The 21,060-nt window shown below is 40.3% G+C and overlaps 1 protein-coding gene across 1 annotated transcript; it reads right to left on the bottom strand.

The window, feature by feature from the left end:
* Positions 7,328-12,678, bottom strand: LOC109720074 (probable sugar phosphate/phosphate translocator At3g11320). Its single transcript, XM_020246953.1, has 4 exons — positions 11,457-12,678; positions 9,431-9,534; positions 9,035-9,263; positions 7,328-7,910 (listed from the first exon to the last, which is right to left on the bottom strand). Exons 1-4 carry the CDS (start codon positions 11,928-11,930, stop codon positions 7,764-7,766), a joined length of 954 nt encoding a protein of 317 aa, XP_020102542.1. The 5' UTR covers positions 11,931-12,678; the 3' UTR covers positions 7,328-7,763.

Below are 21,060 nucleotides of genomic sequence, written 5' to 3'. Positions count from 1 at the left end.
TTTGGGTTGTTAGTATTTATACCATGTTTGTGACATGACGACGATGTACTTGAGATTATGATCACGCTTGCTTGCCATTGTGCTCATTCACATATGCTTGTGAGGGTCGCTCCCAATAAGCCGGCACTCCAGAGATAGCCAACGCGACACAAGCTCGCCCGTACGGGATTGGAAAGCGAAATGGGATGCCGGTGGGGAGGCTCATTCCTAGAACAGGAATGTTGACTACTACGGGGCCATTAGACACGGCGCAGACCGGACTACACTTGTGTAGGTCCAGATGGATTGAACTATGATAGTCAAAGATAATTGAACTTGACATAGTAGATGGACACACTAGTAGGTCATTACTTTTGTGACACTAGTTGATATATTCATAGTAGTGGGACATTCATATGAATTATTGTTTACATTGACAACCTTAGTTGTAGTAAACTTACACTCTTGTTGGGTAGTATGGTACTGTAGCTACATAATGACATTAGCTAGTAGAAATTAATGAAAGATTTACTCAATCTGTAACATGTAGCTTAAAGATAGAATAAACATATATGAATTCATATATTTGTATGTGCATGTGATAATGTAGAATAAGCATACATGCTAAATGACATTTCATATAGAGGCATGATATAGTTGAGATTATTCTAATATCTGTTGCATTTACTTTTTATACTTCATATATCATATCTATGCCTCATTTAGCCTAGTGGGGTATTTCGCTAAGGTCAGCGACTTGCCCACTGTGAACTATTGATTAATAGTTCTCACGCCCTCGATTTTGTTGATTTTTTTTTCAGAGCCTTTCACAGCGGGAAAGGCTAGGGATCATGGCAAGAGAGGCAACAACTAGCTAGCCTAGTTAGTTAATTCGCGAATTATTCACAAATTATTGAAAATCCGAATTAAACGGTCCGTTTACGAATTTTTCCCAAAGAAAGAGAATTATTCGCTAATTTTTGTGTCACGCCCCGGATTACTCGTTTCCCCGGGCACACTACAGACCCGCCGTATACATAGGAATTTTCCCTGTATACGAAGCGAAATAGTAAAAGTACCTGTAATCAAACAATACTACAAACAATAGTATAGAGCTGCTAGGAACTGCACTATATATAAAAACAGTGGTTCAATATATGCATATCATCCAGGATTCAGTATGTATGTAAAGGACGAAAAACTATAACTACCTGTAGCTAGTACTCCTTTAGCTCTGTGACTCGTCTGGAAGGGCTCTAACTCACAACGCTCTTGCCACGATCAGTCTCGGTAGAAGCAATAGCCGGAACAGCAGGCTTTGCAAAAATAGGGGTAACAACTGGGCGTGAGAACTACTGCAAAAGAAGTAGTCCTCAGTGGGTACCACCCTAAAACTCATCGGTTCACCCACAAAGTCTACAGATAAAAGCTCAAAGATAGAAAAGAAAGCTGGAATAAATCTACAGCTATATGCCACTATTCTCTCATAATCCAACACTACTATCTATAGAACGATGTCATCTCAGACTAAATCTCACTAAGGACTGTAAACATACCTATCGCAGGGACTGTGAACACACCCATCCCGACCGGTTGCAACTATACAGCTACCTCCACACAAAGTAGTCAGTGGAGAGTAAGTCCAACCTGCACGAATGACACCAACGCAAACGCATAACACCCGTCTCTGGAGTGACACTCGTGGGAGCTACCCAACCAAGTATGCAAGCGTATCTCTGTCGAGCTCAATCAGGCTCTCACAAGCCAAAGTCTAGTACACAGGGTCTAACAGGTCTAACAACCCAACTCACGTGCCCTCGGCACAATCTGATGCCAAAACAGCAATCTGGGTCCACTGTCAACCCCGACAGCACCCGACAGTCTGAAACAGCCTAAACACTGCCAAAACAGCAATCTGGGTCNTATCTCTGTCGAGCTCAATCAGGCTCTCACAAGCCAAAGTCTAGTACACAGGGTCTAACAGGTCTAACAACCCAACTCACGTGCCCTCGGCACAATCTGATGCCAAAACAGCAATCTGGGTCCACTGTCAACCCCGACAGCACCCGACAGTCTGAAACAGCCTAAACACTGCCAAAACAGCAATCTGGGTCCACTGTCAACCCCGACAGCACCCGACAGTCTGAAACAGCATAAACTCTGCTGTAAAAATAAGCTCGGCATCCCAGCACGAGCGTAAATGCATTCTAAACTATCGAGAGTATCCACCACGCTGAAACTGCGGTGATACAATCAAACTACAGCTCTTAGAGTTAAATCTGGTAGTTTAAGCATATGTTGGTTAGAATCGCGGGTTTTCTCCTAAGTCATATCCAAGTCCAACATGTATAAATATCTATAGATAATATACTAGGCTCCAATTTAGATTTTAATCATGCTAAATCAATGAATCGGGCAATTACAATATGCGAAACAACACGACGATTACATGTCGACTATATATGTATATATACTTAATTAGGAAGTAAACCGATGATTAACCCACCTCTAGTGCTAATCCACTGCAGCACGAAGTCTCTAAAATGCTGGGAGTTCCAGCCGAACACCCTCACAACCAGCAACTAATCAACTCGAGGATCTACACCAAAATCCATCAAAATCCATCCAATTTGCATAATTTCAACAATTAAGCTTGATTTCCTCACTTTCATAGTCAACTTCACCTTCTAAAGCTCAAATCAAGTGTAGCAAGGTCCCAAAATAGTGTACTAAGATGGAATGATATCCTCTAGTCCAAAAGAAAACTTCCCCCAAGATCTAAACACAAAAACATCCAATTTGTATCAATAATTTTCAAAATTCAGCACTAAAGCTTAAATCGACAACTCTAATGTCAAAACTCACCTATCAATCCCCATTTCCAATTTCGTTGATGAACACCCTCCAAAGCGAGTAGGGAAAGTGGCACAACTTCCACTGACTGAAAATCCAGCTCTCACCACGAATTGGTTCATAACAACAAAGAAAACCCAAAATCAGGACTAAAACATCAGCAGCTCAGTAAAACATGACAATGACTAAGCTAACCTCAACCAAATTCTGTGAAATTGGGCTCCACGGATTCCTCTTGAAGTCTAGAATCCAGCAAACCAAGTTTCACTGCAATCCGACCTTCCTACGTTGCACACGAGTCAAAACGCCAATGGTCGCTGCTGAAAATCTGCAAAATCAGCAATCCTCAAGCTTGGAATTGTGGAATTGGAGCAATTTGAGGGACTATAATGCAATTTGAGGCTTCTCTATGAAGAACAGGTGAAAAGAGCTCACTGTGGTCGAACACCACCTATTTATAGGGTGTTAGAGCGGTTCAATAAGCCTCAGGAATAACAGCTGCAAACTTGTAGTTCTGCAGAAACGGGCACTTTCAGGCGCCCGAAAGCATATTTTGGGTGTCCGAAACCTCCAGGCTGCACAATTGTTCCACTTCAGATCCTCCGCCCGCGGTGTGCTGCGCCCTAAACCGGTTCCGGCGGATCACACCTACCACCAACACGTGTCAGCACAAACGATACTCACAAGGTGATTTTCGAACCCACTTCTGGGCATTTTCGAACCCACTTCTGGGCACCCGAAACTCGAATCTGAATTGGCTTCTAGTTCTGCTCAGTTCTGCACTCAACTTCTGGGCGACCCAAACCCTGTTTTGGGCTCCCGAATCTTGCAAAACTCCAGTTTTGCTTATTTGAGTGCGCTGAGTCGATTTCTGCATCTACTTCGTGCAAAATCGACTCCAACTTAGTCCAATACTCTCCAGATGTGTCGACCAGTCACTAGTACTATAGCCAATCCTATCAAAACCTCAGGAACACTACATTTTGAGCCAGCCGAATTATTCACGAATTATTCGCGAATAATTCACGAATTATTCCCGAATTATTGAAAATATGAATAAAAAACTTATAATTTTTATTTTTAAATATAAATTATCTTATATTTTATATCTTATATTTTATATTTTATACTGAATCCGTTTTTTAAGCCGCATTTTTCAACGAATTTAAAAATTAGAAAACGAATTTTATGCGTATTATATCCGTACTTATTATATCCGTACCGAATTTTTGTCGAATCCGAATTAACTAACTATGCTAGCTAGAGCCTCACAACATGTGATAGATGGACCCACAATTTATTTAGTGGCTTAGTGTTGTAATTGTACTTTAGGTAGATCCTATGTTTTCAAATTAATCCTTGATGAGAATGGCTGTAATCTTGAGGTTTTAGTTCCAAATTTTACACCTAGCTGTTGTATTTTCTCACTCTGATTATCATGTCTAGGATGGATTTTTCTACAGCTCTCTTTGACTGTGTAAATGTCTTGTGCACATTGTGGTTTTTGGTGTGTACGGCGGGTCCGTGCACGCGCCCGGCGGGCTTTCGCTACAGCCCGGGGCGTGACAGAGTCGCTATACTAACCCATCAAATCCAAACGACTGCAAAGTCGTTAAACTAAACAACCCAAATTCAAATAACCGCAAAGTCACTAAAGTAACAACCTAGAATCAAACGACCGTTAAGTCGTTAAACTAAACCCACATTCAAACGACCGCATAATCATTAAACTAAACAATCCAGAATCAAACGACCATCAAGTCGTTAAACTAAACTCGAATTCATATCACCGCAAAGTTTTTAAACTACACAATCCAACCTCAAAGCCGACCTCCATATCGTTAAACTAAGTATCTCAACTTCAATCGACCGTTATGTCACTAAACTGAACAAATTAAGTTCAGATATAACTGTCAAATCGTTAAACTGAACAAATGATCGTCAAGTCGTTAAACTGAACAAATGACCGTCAAGTCGTTAAACTGAACAATGACCGTCAAGTCATTCAACTGTACAAAGACCGTCAAGTCATTAAACTGAACAAATGACCGTTAAGTAGCTAAACTGAACAATTGACCGCCAAGTCATTAAACTGAGCAACAAAACTCAAACCGACTACCATGTCATTAAACTGAGCACCAAAAATTCAAACCGACCGCCATGTCATAAAATTAGCTACTCAAATCAAGCCAACCACTAAATTGTTAAATTGAGCAACTCAACTAAAACCGACCACCGCGTTGTTAAACTGAGCGACTCAACTTCAAGCCNTCGTTAAACTGAACAAATGACCGTCAAGTCGTTAAACTGAACAATGACCGTCAAGTCATTCAACTGTACAAAGACCGTCAAGTCATTAAACTGAACTGAGCAAGCCAACATCAAGCTCTACTTCAACTGACCGCTAAGTCGTTAAACTAAGCAACTCAACTCAAGCCGACCACCACGTCATTAAATTGAGCTATTCAAATCAAGCCGATCGCCACTTCACTAAACTGAGCTACTCAAATCAAGCCAACCACTAAATTGTTAAATTGAGCAACTCAACTAAAACCGACCACCGCGTTGTTAAACTGAGCGACTCAACTTCAAGCCGACCGCCATGTTGTTAAACAGAACGACTCAACTCAAGCCGACCGCCACGTCATTAAACTGAGCAACTAAACTCAAGCTGACAGCCACATCGTTAAACTGAGCAATTCAACTCAAGCCGACCGCCATATCCTTAAATTGAGCAACTCATCTCAAGCCGATCACCATGTCGTTAAACTGAAAATCTCAACTTCAAGCCGACCGCCATGTCGTTAAACTGAGCACCCCAACCTCAAGCTAACTACCATGTCGTTAAACTAAGCATCTTAACTTCAATCAACCACTAAGTCGCTAAACTGAGCAAATCGAGTTCAAATATGACCGTTAAGTCATTAAACTGAACATATGACCATCAAGTCATTAAACTGAATATTTGACGACCAAGTCGTTAAACTAAATATTTGAACGCCAAATCTTTGAACAGAGCAGATCAAATCAAACTCAATTTGACCGTCAAATCATTAAACTGAGCAAATTAAAATTAAATTTAACCTCAACTTATTTCAGCCAACCGCCATGTTATTAAACCGAGCGACATGATTCTGATCGATCACCAAGTCTATAAACTGAGTATTTTAGTTTGATAAAATTCATATATAGTGAGGGTATGCTCCTGCTTAAGCCGTACACACGGTAAATCATATTAAATAAAATTTTATTTGCCTGTTTTGTCTCTTATATTATCAGCATTTACATTCGGTCTCGAGAGTTCTTTCGCATTGAAAGTGTGGAGTAATTAACAGCAAATTCTTGAGTCTGTTGAAAGTCATGAATCTATAATCATGATTTCAAAATAAAACTTAAAATAGATTTAATCTCTACTATAAATGACTACTCGTCGAAGTAAAACTTACGGCGAGGCCGGTTCTTTCGTGGCGGCAGACATTGATCCTATCCAAAACTACTGATCTAAGGACCAAAACTCCATGGCACCAAATTCTTGGTGCTATACAAATAGGACTCTCTCTCTCTCTCTCTCTCTAAATATGTATATGATATGAAGCATAATTTTTTTTTACTTAAATAAATAGCATTTTATTTGCTGGTTCTCTTTTGTAAATCGTAAAAATGTGCAATTACGAAGAACAGCAAAATGCTATTCCTTTTAGAAACCGTAGGATGGCAAAATATACATAACTAGAGTGAGGCTACTATACTATCGGAAGCACGGAGCCTTCCGTGCTTCCAACTCGTTTTCGATGTTGCGACTTTCAAATCGTCGATCGGCTCCGTTAAACTTGATCTAAAGTATTTGAAGTACCTAGAAAATAAATTTTATGATTTTATGATATCATTTGCCTAGTGAACGAAGAGGCTCAAAATCAACGGCTGAAAATAAAAATCTTACAAAATGTAATAATATGACATTAAAATTTTAAATCAAAGATATTGATCTTATTTTATATAGTATAAAGAATTTTCTATCAAAATTTCACATGATTTGGATATTTTTACACCGTTAAACTTGCAAACGATTCACTACGGCCATTGAAATTTATTGATTTTGAGCCCTTTTGATCACTAGGCAAATAATATCGAAAAATAATAAAATTTATTTTTTAGGTACTCCAAATACTCTAGATCAAATTTAATGGAACCAATCGACAATTCGAAAGTTGCAACATCGAAAAAAAACTGGAAACACGAAAGGCTCCATACTTCCGATAGCATAATAGCCTCACTCTACATAACTATACCACTTTTTTTTGTTTTCTGTTCTTATATTTTGAAGGTATCATCTATATTTGGCTACAGCGCATCAGAAACTGACAAACAATAACAAGAATAGAAAAGTCCACCAGCTGATGTATCCATGTAATAAATTGTATAAAATCAAAATAACTGGAACGATGCCCAACTAAATTTTGTGGACCTTACCGACAATTCAAATGTATTGGACTCATTAATAGAAGAATCCATATTTATTGCAGTGTGCACATATTGATAAGGAAGTTATACACAATTGAGAAGAATCATAGGAGGGTAAAGAAATTCAAAGAATTACATGTACAAGAAAATACCGAAGAACATTCATCACCAAATGGAACCGTAAAACAGAATAGAGTAATACCTAATTCTCTATACCGAATAGTATGGTAATAGCTGAAGGTTAGAATGTCACTATACGTATACTGTCGATTTCTGTAGAATTTTTGTTCCTCGCCGGCCCAAACAATGTGCTGTTCAATCGGAAAGAAAAAAAAGGGTGCACAGCGAATCCAGCTTTGACCAAAGACCTGCCAAACTGGTAAGGTAAAAAGGCAGTTTATTTACTCTGTTTTCTGTTTCTTTTTTTTTCCTTTTTATTTTCCCTTTTCAATATTCCAATGTGTAGTATCTCAGTCTTTGCGTTTCTTAGCTTTGCTATAGAGGAAGATGCCGATGACGGCGAGAGTATAGCCTAGTATTCCTGTCGCGGATACAGGATTCCTGAAAATAAGGATCGAGACGACCACCGCGACAGCACCTTTAGCATTTCCAAGAACCTGAAAAACAAAAAAGAATGAACATACAGAAAAAATTGTTGGATTTGAGAAGTTGATCTTATTAGATATGTAGCAGTTTGGGTGTAGAAGAGTTGCAGGAATAGAAATGTTAAAAAGAAGAAATAATTAGAATGAAGGTAGGGTTTTTGCCACCTAAGCAATAGTTCTATGAATCCTTCACATACTTGGTTTCAATACCAACAAAAGACATGCATAAATGACAAATCGGATAAATATTCAGAGAAAGTAACAGAGGCCATAATTTTTATCCATGTTTGCCGCATATGAGCATCTTTCACACAATAGCAGTTATCGCAAGTTAAGATAATATGGGAGATATATCCAAAAAAAAATCTTGCTAACACCTTTGCAAAGAAACACTATGAAAATAAACCACTTTCAAAAGGCCAAGAATAATAAAACAACAGCGACATAATTTTTGAAAAACCATGGAATGATACATTGTGTTTACTTAATATTTGTTAAAACAAATATAAATTATGCTTTTGCATCATGAGAAGAATATACATTTAGATAACTGGGATCTTAGCCCACTACACCCGAACCCGCGTGTACCCCCGCTGGTACTTGGAACTGTGCCATCAACCTTTCTCCTACTAATGCCTTACCACTGGGAATCCCACTAGTTTGGCAAGAATATGCTATTATCTTAATAGTTTCGGGAGAAGAAAAGTTGAGAACCATTCAGCACACCAGAGTTAAGCGAAAAGGCAACATAACCTATCAGCATTTATATAACAACATTGAACCAGAGTTGACAAATAACTACATAAAGGGTAAAGGAAAAATAAACTTAAAAATCAAAGTTTATTATTGTCTTAATTGAGGCATAATAATACCACGTTTTCATTTATGTGTATCAGATTAGGATCTATTTTATCTTAATTCTTCAGCTAAATTATGAAATCTAAGACGAACTACTAACACAGGCTTACTCATGCAGAAGGGGATATCAGATAGAAGGTACTCCTTGCTAGTAAGTAAACAAACAGATAGTCAAGTGCATATTTTAAGCACAGAACATAACCCATCCAACTACAAAGTTAGATCAGAAAATGTAAAACAGAATACATAATAGGAAATTCTAGAATTTCTTATCATACCTGAACAGTCAATGCGCTGGTATGTTTGGTAACCAAGAAATTGGTCAAGTTCACTATGAATGCCAAGCAAGAATTGAAGAGAAGGTACCAAATAATTTTGAAATCTTCTCTAGCAAGTGCTATCGTGATGCTGACCACATTTTCCTCAATTATAGTTGAGGCAGGAAGCAAGAGGATTACAGCAACTGGAGCCATGTAGAGGAGGAGATTCATAGAGTCAAGTTTCTCCCTAGACATAAACCAGTACATAAAGGATATAAAACTCAGTTCTCCACTTAAGGAAAAGCAAAAAAAAAAAGTCAATTAATTTCAAGACAGTTGGAAGAAAATATGAAGTACGAAGTTTCACAAAGTAGAACAACTGTACTACATGTTGTGTGGAAATACATCCATTACCGCTCTGAAGACAGTATAATCTCTTGCAACACCGTCTTAAGAGCCCGTGCAGAAGTTGCTGCTACGCACATGACGAAACCAAAAAAATGGAAGCTTGGCTCTCCCTAAATAATTGAACAATATATAGTCATTATGCGGAGTCGTTTTCTTTTTCTGGAAGCTTGAGTCTCCCAATGTAATTGAACAATAAATAGTCATTATGCAGAGTCATTTTCACTAATGAGCAAGAATAAACATATTAAATATGGAAATACCACAGAAGAAAACTAAGGCACTGTTTCATGGCAACAACAGGGAATAACAAAAGTTATCCTCACTATGCTGCACAAACAAAAGAATAGGGGAATAGTTGCTCTGATCAAACTGAAATATTCTAGGAAGACACGAATACTAATCTAATGGAACCATGAATAGTACTTTCCTTGCTTTATCCCCAACTATCCTTCTCGTCATTACATTTCTCGCTGAAACAATTATGATTGCTCCGATGTGTGCAAAGCAGTTGCAAAAATGACTTTATTCTCCATTATCATCCGCTCTTTTGGATCAAAAACTTATCATCTAGGTTTTTCTCTCCCAACAAGCACACCCTAAGATACATATGCCACAGATAAATAGAAATTACAAAAAGGCTAGTCATGCATCAACTTACAAGAAGAAAGCAGCAGTGTCATTGCAACATACATATCAACTTAGTATAATAATTACAACTATTATGCAGCCAATTAGCAACACAAAAGGCAAGGATGTTAAAATATATAGGCCTGCGATGCAAGGGTATTCATATAAAGATCACCTCGCAATTACACCATAGTCTATGTTAGCTTGACAGCATAAAGTTTAATTATGAAAATCCAGAGAAATGGAAAGTAAAAAGCAAAAGGGATATGCAACCAATGTAAATTGACCCCATCTGATTGTTGCAATAAAAAAAAAAAAAATGAAAATAATGCTAGCTATCCACACAAACACAGTTAGAACCAATCCTGATTAGTTGGACCCTTCCTAAGAAGCACAAAGGCATCCAACAAACTGGTTCTGCATATCAATACCGGAATCTCATCTAACAACATGAAGTTGGAAATATTTTGATCAATTGGGGCAGTTGGTATTGCTTCTTTTGTCATATCCACATGTTTCGCTCTATTCATAGGAAAATCCAGCACCTAAAACTTAACTTCAGTAGTTCTAGAAAACTAGGTTACAATTAGATAGCTTAGAACATTGCAAACTGAGGTAAAAAAGAGGATAGACAGACTACTCACACAGGAAGGGAAAAAAAAAGAAAAGGAAAGTGCTTACATTAGAAAGGGGGAAAAAAAAATAACGTGTTTACACTAGAAAGTGCCCAAATAAGAGGATAAACTATTAACAGGAGTTTGTTATTTAAAGCCTGAAATCCTTGGGAGCCCCAACTGGAAATTACAAGAAAGGCCACATTAATAAGTCTTAGTCATTTAATTTCACTTGAATGATTTCCACACTCTCAATATATCATAGTCAAATCCAGTGAATCCTACTAAATATTTCCAAAATGCAGACCTCAATTTCCTCTGGATCCATTACTTGTAAAACAATCTATTCCCACCACACTTCTGCACTAAATTAGGTTACATGGCAGATTAAATTTCTGACATCATTAGAGGAACACAAGACAATACAATATCAGTGAGCAACCAAAAGAAAAAAAAAGATCTATTCATGCATCTAACACTTGTCTCAACCTTAGTTACAAAGAATATCTTGATGCATCTAAGAACTTCGATCGACACCCACCTAATGCATAGTCACTTGAATGGCATAGCTGACCCCTAACATACCACCCAGCACTCCAGGAATTCGCATTTCTTTGCTATTTTAACATTTATACAGAATAGCTAAATTCATCTAAACATATTACAATATAATTAGCGTGCATAAAAGCGATTACTGAACAGATCACTAAGTAAGCATTTGTCTAACCAACTAAATTAGTAAAACGTAACTAAAATAATCTAATAAATTCAGGCGATCAAAGAGCACTAACCCAGCTCGCGATGACAACGCCAGCTACGACAGGGACGAGCGCGGCATATGTGTACCACGTCTCGCGCCTTCTGGTGAAGATGTAGGAGAGGACGGCGGTGAAGAAGGGCGTGGTGGCGCCCACGGCCTGGTTGAAGGAGACAGGGATGTAGCGGAGCGAGACGTTGCCGCCGACGACGGAGACACAGAAGACGAGGCCGAGCGCGGCGATCCTCGCGGCTCTGGCGCGCGTCCGCAGGCGCTGGAGCGGCGGGATCCCCACCCACGCGACCGAGGCGTAGCTGAGGATGGAGCACGCGGCCATGTGGCACAGGGTGAGGAAGATCGGGTACCTGAAGCCGTAGTTGCTGAGGAGGTACTTGTTGAGGAGGAGTATCCCGACGTTGGAGGCGTACCACGCCGCGACGATCACCATCGTAGTGGCGCGGCTCAGCGCCGCCGCTGCCGCCATCGCCATCGCCGCCGCCATCGCCATAGCCGCCGCCGAGAGCTCGCGCTTCCCGGCAGAGATCGCGGAGGCGGTGGAGGCGGATGGGTCTCAAGGAGAGGGGAGAGGATCGGGGACGATGAAAGGGGCTAGGGTTAGGGTTCTAAGGAGGAGGGAGTGGAGAAGCATCGCGAAGAGGGAGCACGCTATCGAGGAGTGCGTTTTATAGGAGCGGAGGAATTGGGGAAATGGAAAATGGCGGGAGATTGGAGATACTTTTGCCTAGACCCGGTGTATAAGTCCATTCATAAATTTGCATTAGAAATTTAATGGGGAAGCATTTCCAACTAATTTTATTTCTAAATGAAATAAACGAAACAGGTAGCATGCGACCTTTCTCTCAAAAAAAAAAAAAAAAATTTAATGGGGAAGAAATTTATAATTCTTGTGGTCTTTAAATCGTAGGAATTCGCAAACCACCATCTTTTTTTTCTATATAAATATAGGAGTTTGGTTTTAGCATCAAAATTTAATATCTTTTAAATTAAATTTGTGCACGGTTCCAAGTCATTGTTTATTAATTGAATTATGTTTGTTTCTAAATTTTTTATTTTTAAGATTATTTGATTTCCTCGTAACAAATTTTAGAATTTTTATACATTTTTTGCATGTAGAACCTTTAGATGATCATGCTATAGTCTAAGAAATTAGTCATAAAAAATTAGTACGATGCAAGATGTCTATAGATACACCAAGTGCAGATAATAATTTCTTTCCAACTTTCTTCAAAAATTCAAATTTTCTATAATACTGTTTATATACACATCCATATATATATATATATATGGGAAAACTTCAAAAATCCCCCATGTGGTTTCAATTTTTATCACTTTAGTACCATGTGGTTTAAAATGTATCAAGTTAGTACCATGTGGTTTCTCACTTTATCACTTTAATATCATGTGGTTTAAAATGTATCAAATTAGTACCCTGTAGTTTTGCACTTTATCACTTTAGTACCCTGTGGTTTTAATTTTGTATCAAATTAGTATTCTATGGTTTTTTAAACCATAAGGTACTAAAGTGATAAAGTGTGAAACCATAGGGTACTAAAGTGATAAAGTACAAAACCACAGGGTACTAACTTGATACACTTTAAACCACAGGGTACTAAAGTGATAAAGTGCAAAACCACAGAGTACTAACTTGATACACTTTAAACCACAGGGTACTAAAGTGATAAAGTGAGAAACCACAGGGTACTAACTTGATACATTTTAAACCACAGGGTACTAAAATGAAAAAGTGTGAAACCACAGGGGGGGTTTTTGAAATTTTCCCTTTTTTTTATTGGTCCCTTAAATTTCACACATATCAGCATAATTATTAAAAATTAAATCATACTTTCAATTTATGTAAATATAGAGCACGGCTACTATTCTATTAGGAGCACAGTAGCCTTTGTGCTCCTAAGTTTCTAAACACCCATCAAGTTTGATAGGTGGTTAAAATGAGAATGGGAGGAGATATTAAAGAGAAATTGGGTGTCGCAATTTCCCTTCTCTTTGAATTTCTCTTCAATATCTCCTCCATCTCTCATTTTAACCACCCATCAAACTTGATGAGTAGTTAGAAACTTAGGAGCACAAGGACTATTGTACTCCTAATAGCACAGTAGCCATACTCTATATATACTAGTGAAGGCACCCGCGCGTTGTAGCAGGTAGATTCTGTATAAATAAATAAATAAAGAAAGCTGTCGAAAAAAATTTAGATATTAAACCTCACTCCATGCCTAAATTTTCATGAATAGTATAAAAAAGAATGAGTTGTCCCTATATCGGAAATAGAGATATTTTAGTTATATTTTCAGTTTAGTAATAATGTATATAGTGTAGGAATTCATGCGATGCAGCGGATAAAAATTAAAAACTTATAGAGTTCTTACTTTTTTTCGAGAAAGGAGTGATCGAGGGTAGGAGTGGGGGTCGTATAAGAGTTTGAAATTGTTGCAAATGGGCGCGATCACACATCCTCCTTGAACGCGGCGCCCCCGTCCACGGCCTTGAGCGCCGCGCACACCTCGTCAAGGGCCTCGCGGATCATCCGCTCGAACCGCGCACGCACGGACGTGGCAATAGCGAGATCCGCCATGCGAAGGAAGGTCTCCAGCCGCTCCTCCTCCGAGGTCTCCTTCTAGATGGCCACCGCCGTGTGGACGGCGGCGGGGCCGGCAGAGAGGAGGCGCCACCGATCGGAGGGGCGGTGGCAAGGGAGGGTGCGGAGGGAGAGGAAAGGTTGGGATTTTAGGATTTAGGATTTGGAGAAGCTATCTTTACTACCACATATTAATTTGTTATCTAAAGTATAGTATTTATTTAATTAATTAGGAAAGAAAAACATATGCATGTAATATATAGCTATCATTAGCAACATTAAATATAATAAGATAGTAAAAATATAAACATATAAAACTGAAGTAATTATTCTTGGGCAATAATTAGACAGTTTTTTTCCTTTATAATTAATGTCTTAAATATTTCACTATTAAAAAATTTAAAGGAGATATAAATAAAATTAAAGAGTAATTAAGAGGTGAGTATTAATGGAGTTATAACTATTAAGAACATTAAATGTAAGAATAAAGAATAATGAATCACCATTAAAAAATATAAAAAATATAAAAAATTAAAAAAAAGGAGGGCTTGCCATGTCATCAATTTTATTAGGGATTCATATAGAGTTATAGTTAGATATATATATATATATATATATATATATATATATATATATAGAGAGAGAGAGAGAGAGAGAGAGAGAGAGAGAGAGTGAGGCTTCTATGCTTCTTGAAGTACGGAGCCTTCCGTGCTTCCAGATCGTTTTCGATGTTTCGACTTTCAAATCGTCGATCGGCTCCGTTAAACTTGATCTAGAGTATTTGAAGTACCTAGAAAATAAATTTTGTAATTTTTCGATATCATTTGCCTAGTGATCGAAATGGCTCAAAATTAAATAATTTTAATGGCCGTAGTGAGCCGTTTGCAAGTTTAACAGTGTAGAAATATCCAAATCACGTAAAATTTTGATAGTAAGTTTTTTATACTATATAAAATAAGATCAATATCTTTAATCTAAAGTTTTAATGTCATATTATCACGTTTTGTAAGATTTTTATTGTCAGCCGTTGATTTTGAGCCCCTTCGTTCACTAGGCAAATGATATCGAAAAATTACAAAATTTATTTTCTAGATACTTCAAATATTATCAAGTTTAATGGAGCCGATCGACGATTCAAAAATCGCAACATCGAAAACGACCTGGAAGCCTTCCAGAAGCATAGTAGCCTCACTCTCTCTCTCTCTCTCTCTCTCTCTCTATATATATATATATATAGAGTAGGGCTAGAATACTTTTAAAAGTATCATGGGGGTGATACTTGTGTGTTTTTAGCCCTTGGATGGAGAGATGTGATGTTGAGATGATAGTAGTAGGTGGTGGTAGGTGGAATAGTGTTTAATCCAAGGGCTATTAATAATCAAAAAGTAGATCCAATGGCTTAAAACCTAATAGTACCATGATGGTGATACTTGTAAAAGTATCATAGCTCAACTCATATATATATATATATATATATATAGAGAGAGAGAGAGAGAGAGAGAGAGAGAGTAACTAGGCTACTATGCTATTAATAGCACGAAGTCATTGGTGCTACCAAGTTCTTGGCCATTGGATTAAGAGATGTGCGGTTAGGATGATGTGAGCCTTCTAGGGTTGAGTGAATGGTTGGTTGAATAGTATGATCTAACAGGTGAAAATGATTAAAAGGATCGATCTAACGGCGGAAAATTTGGTAGTACCAAGTGCTTCGTGCTATTAATAGCATAGTAACCGGACTCTCTATACAGAGAGAGAAAGAGAGAGAGAGAGAGAGAGAGAGAACTGCTATTATACTTTTATGAATACAATTGATATTGTATGCATAAGTCATTTTCGATGATAAAATTTTCGAATTGACGATCTATACAGCTAAACATGATTTAGAGCATTTGAAACTTCTAAAAACTAAATTTTAGATTTTCTTTTACATCATTTACTTTACGATCAACCAATCTTTAAATCGATAATTTTTCACAATCGGTATAGAATGCTCACCAGTTTAACAGTATAAAAAACGAAATTGGTTGACCTTTTAATAAAAAAATTTTATTCACTATATAGATAGTGATCTATAACTTCCATCTTAAACTAAATTTTGATTGTTCATTTTATGCCTATTTGATGGACTTATTATTATTTCAAAAATTACAAAATTTATTTTTTTTAAATTTCAAATATTTTAGGTTATATTTAACAGTATGAATCATCGATTCGAAAACTCCATTATCGAAAATAATTTAAGTGTTCTATCAATACAAATAATGAAAGTTGAGTATGTACGGCGCCCTCCCCGCGTTTCGCGGGGGCTTCCGCGCTCGCGAGGAAGAGAGAAAGAGAGAGAGATATATATATATATATATATATATATATATATATATATTTAAATATTAACCCCCTAAAGCAGCTTGTGGAACGCCCGTCGCTGCCCTTCCGCCGTAGCGCGCATCTCCCTCTACTCCACCAACGTCTTCCCCCCTCTGGGTCCCGCCCTTGCGCGTCAGCGCGGCAACCTAGGAGGCTATGTACTCGCCCTACAACCGCAGCAGCTTCCCCTCGACAGGGCGCTCCTCGTGCTTCTCCTACTGGGGCGTGCTGGTGCGAAGCCGCGCGCGGGGTAGCATGGGCATCGTAATCTTCACTTTGGGTCTTTAAATGGTATACGAACTTTTTCGGATCTTCACATGCTAAGTGAAGTAAAATGTTAAACTATGAGTCTATTTATTAGGTCCCCTGATTGTGTTTATTCCCCCTTATTTTTGAGTAAAAGTTCAATTGAAGAAAGCGACGTGTGATTATTTACGATGTTTGTGTCAGGTTTAGAGTGTATTAAATAGAACCTTTTCGTTGAGGCAAAAGTGTTTTACTCGTGATTAATGATAGAACGTAGGTTTCTCGTAGAGTTTTCTTTTTTTTTTTTTTTTTACTTCGAATCTCTCTCCTACTTTACGGCATCTTTTTTATTTACAAGCATGTTAATTTTGTTTGATTAGGATACCCGGGAAGGTTATTTATTTACTTTAATTTCGAGGATACCGTAGATTGTGTGGGTTCTCTTTCAGAGTCTCGGTAATTATTTGTCATGGCGCATCCGACCCCGGGGCGTGCGGTATGCATCCGCGGGCAGCGCCGGCGCGACGAGGCGCTCCCGACGCTCGGGCTTCAGCCTCTCGAACTCGCGCGGCAGCGTCCGCTCCTAATCAAATTTTTTAATAATTATTAATAATTATTAATATTAATATATAATAATTATATATTAATTATATATTAATAATTATTAATATATAATATATTGTAATTTTTAAAATTTGAAATTTTAAATTTTTAACCTTTTTTATAACATACGATTGTCAATTTAAAGTTTAAATTTATATTTTTATATTTTAAGTCTTTAATTTTAAAATTTTAGAGAGAGAGGAAAAGAGAGAGAAAGAGAGGGTCAGAGGGAGAGACAGAAAGAGGTGGACCGAGAGAGAGAGACGAGAGAGAGAGATAGAGAGAGAAAGAGAGAGGGTCGCAAAGAGAAAGAGAGAGAGAGAAGGGAAGAGAAGGAGTCGGGGAGAGGGGTTGCGCGGGGGGGAGGGTTGGGCCACGAGCGCGGCCCGGGCGCGGGGCGTACGGGCGCGGCGCGGGGCGGGGCGCGTGGGCGCGTCGGTCGAGGGGCGTGGGGGCTCGTCGCGGGACGGGGCGCGCGGGCCCGGATGGACGCGGGGCGCGGGCACGGGCGGGGGAGCTCGGGCAGGACGGACGGTGGGGCGCGGCCGCGGGCGCGGGACACGGCGCGGGCGTCCCTCCGGGAGCCGGGCGCGGGCGCAATCGCAGCCTCGGGCGGTGGCGCGGCCGCGAGCGCGACCCCTCTCTCTCTGGCCCCCATCCCTCTCCTTTTCTCCCCCTCTCTCTGCCCCCCCTCCCTCTCTCTCCCTCTCTCGGGCCCCCCCACCCTCCCTTCTCTTCTTTTCTCCCCTTCTCTCTCCCAGCGCACGTACCGCGCCCCGCGCGCCTGGGTGGCCCGCGCCCAGTTCGTGCACCCCCTCTCTCTCACTCTCTCTCCCCCTCTCTCTTTCTCTTTCTCTCTCGACCCCTCGCTCCGCGGGCGGGAGCGGGGCGCCGCGGTCGCGAACTCGGGTGTGGGCGCGGCCGCGGCCGCGGGTGGGGGTGCCGCACGGGCGCCGCACGGGCGACGGCGGGCGCGGGGCGCGGCAGCGAGCGCGGAGCCGGAGGAGCGCTGTGCACTGGTCCATCTAGAACCTCGCGCAGCGGTAGTGGAGGTCGTAGGCGTCGTGCAAGCCCACGCTCTCGGGGGCGTAGCGGCCATGGAGCGCGTCGTGCGCCTCGGGGCGCGGGAGCGGGCGAGGAGGCGGAGGGCGACGTCGGGCGGGCGAGGGCGCGGGGACGGAGGGCGACGGCGGGCGGGCGCGAAGGAGGGGGCGACGGCGAGCGGGCGTGACCCCTCTCCCCGTTTCTCTCTCTCTCTCGCCCCCCCCCCTCCTTTTCTCCCCTTCTCTCCCCCCCTCTCTCTCCCTCTCTCGTCTCCTCTCTCCCCCCCAGCACCACCCTCTCCCTCTCTCTTCCCCCACTCCCTCTCCATTTCTCCACCGCCCTCTCTCTCTCTGAGAGAGAGGGCGCGCGCGCCCGAGGAACCAGGGGGGACACAGGGGGGAGAGAGAGAGAGAGAAAGAGAGAGAGAGAGAGGGCGCGCGGGGGCGCGCGCCCCCCGCGCCCAGCCCATGGGGCCCGGGCGGCACAGGGGGGAGAGAGAGATGCGCGCCCGGGAACTCCGGGGGCACAGGGGGGAGAGAGAGATGGAGAGAGAGAGAGAGAGATAGACGAGAGAGATAGAGAGAGAGGGAGAGAGAGACACAGACGAGAGAGAGAGGGAGAGAGAGACAGAGGAGAGAGAGAGGGAGAGAGAGAGAGAGACAGACGAGAGAGAGAGGGAGAGAGAGAGAGAGACAGACGAGAGAGAGAGGGAGAGAGAGAGAGAGACAGACGAGAGAGAGAGGGAGAGAGAGAGAGAGACAGACGAGAGAGAGAGGGAGAGAGAGAGAGAGACAGACGAGAGAGAGAGGGAGAGAGAGAGACAGACGAGAGAGAGAGTAGANTATATGTAATTTGTTAGAATTTTTATATGGTTGTTAATTTACTGTTTCTTTCTATATCCCATATAATCTTAACAACTTTTAAATCTTAATAATTTATCCATATAACTTCATATAAAGGCAGTTAAGATTATATGTAATTTGTTAGAATTTTTATATGGTTGTTAGGATTATATATGGAATATAGAACATAACGGTAAATAAGTTATGCGAGAAAACGGTGAATGATTTACCGCCTTTAAAAGAAATGGGAGAACGCGGTGAATGATTCACCGTCTTTAAAAGAAATAGGAGAACGCGGTGAACGATTCACCGCCTTTAAAAGAAATTCTGACGTGGCGCCGACGTGGCGAAAAGAGGGTTAGTTTTACAAATAAAATTTTGAGTGGGTTATTTCACAAATTTTAAAATTTTAGAGGGTTGTTTTATAAAAAAATCCGCAGAGAGAGAGAGAGCCAGGTGGAGAAAGACAGAGAGGGAGACTGGGAGAGAAAGGGAGAGAGAAGGAGAGAGAGATTTTAAAATTTTAATTTCTGAATTTTATATTTTTATATTTAAATTTGAAATTTAATTGTTAGCATACCATATTTTTCCAATTTTTAAATTTTAAAGTTTAAAATTTTTAATTTCTAAACTCTATAAATTTAATTAATTAATTAAATTTATCAATAATGTTATATAATATATAATTATTAATAATTATATATTAATTATATATTAATAATATATAATTATAATTATTAATAATTATTAATAATTTTTTAAACTAATCCTCGCCTGCGACGGCGCGCTCAAGCTCTCCGACTTCGGGCTCGCCGCCCTCNAAGTTTTTGGTGCTATCAGTTATTCGGCTCTTGAATGAAGATATGTGCGGTTAGGATGATAGTGATCCTCTAGGATTGAGCAGGTGGTTGGCTGAATAGTATGATCTAATGGACGAAAGTGGTCAAAGGGATAGATCTTACGGTGAAAAAAATAGCACTAAGCGTTTGATACTATCGATAGTATAGTAGCCGGAAGTTATATAATATATAATTATTAATAATTATATATTAATTATATATTAATAATATATAATTATAATTATTAATAATTATTAATAATTTTTTAAACTAATCCTCGCCTGCGACGGCGCGCTCAAGCTCTCCGACTTCGGGCTCGCAGCCCTCGCGGAGCAGCGCGGCCGCGACGGGCGCCTACGTATGGCGTGCGGGGCCCCAGCCTACGCGGTACTGTTTATTAATGGCTCTGAGACTTTCTCTTGGGTGTGTTAGATGCCATAGGAGCTTTAATTTCATTTATTTATTGGAAGGGCCCATAGGATTAGTTTGTTTTAATTGTACGAACATTTATTTTTTCTACGTCTCTCTCAGCTTCATTTTTTATATATATATATATATATATTTCTTTTGAGATGCGCTTTGGATGCAAGATAGTAATCAGTGCTTATTTTGTGAAAACGGAGTTGCTTTTTCAAGATAAATTATGTGAGATTTGGACTGTGTTTGTAGCATTTATTAGTGTGCAGCGAAAGAAGTTAACTTGAAAATGAGTTTTTATTCCCCCTTATTTGTGTTAGTCCCCTGGATTATTTATCTGAGTATCAAATTGTAAAATGAAGTGAATCGTACACTTCTAGGCTTTTTCAAGCATATGGTAAATTTCTGGGTTTCACTTCTAATGCTACGGGTACGATGGGGCGCGCGCCGAAGCGTGGTCGTGCGGGGTCATCCTCTTCGTGCTCCTCGCGGGACAGCTCCCCTTCGACGACGCCAACATCCCGCTCATGTATCGGAGGATCCAACGGCGCGACTGCGCGTTCCCGCCCTGGGTCTCCCCCCTTCTGCAACCACCTCATCTCCCTCTACGCGCGATGCCGCCTTCCCGTCGCTGCCCGCAAGGTGTTCGACGAAATCCCCCAATTA

Source organism: Ananas comosus, linkage group 14 (genome assembly GCF_001540865.1).
Source record: "Ananas comosus cultivar F153 linkage group 14, ASM154086v1, whole genome shotgun sequence".
In the NCBI taxonomy this organism is placed as follows: Eukaryota; Viridiplantae; Streptophyta; class Magnoliopsida; order Poales; family Bromeliaceae; genus Ananas; species Ananas comosus.
The sequence above is the reverse complement of the archived record's forward strand: the minus strand, read 5'-3'. Positions and strand labels throughout refer to the sequence as shown.

Excerpts from the sequence above, each read along its gene's own strand:
- LOC109720074 (XM_020246953.1), bottom strand. The coding sequence starts at position 11,930 with ATGGCGATGGCGGCGGCGATGGCGATGGCGGCAGCGGCGGCGCTGAGC. Across the intron at positions 9,535-11,456 it reads GCGTTGTCATCGCGAGCTGG|GGAGAGCCAAGCTTCCATTT; the intron begins GTTAGTGCTCTT and ends TCAATTATTTAG. Across the intron at positions 7,911-9,034 it reads CCAGCGCATTGACTGTTCAG|GTTCTTGGAAATGCTAAAGG; the intron begins GTATGATAAGAA and ends TTTGTTTTTCAG.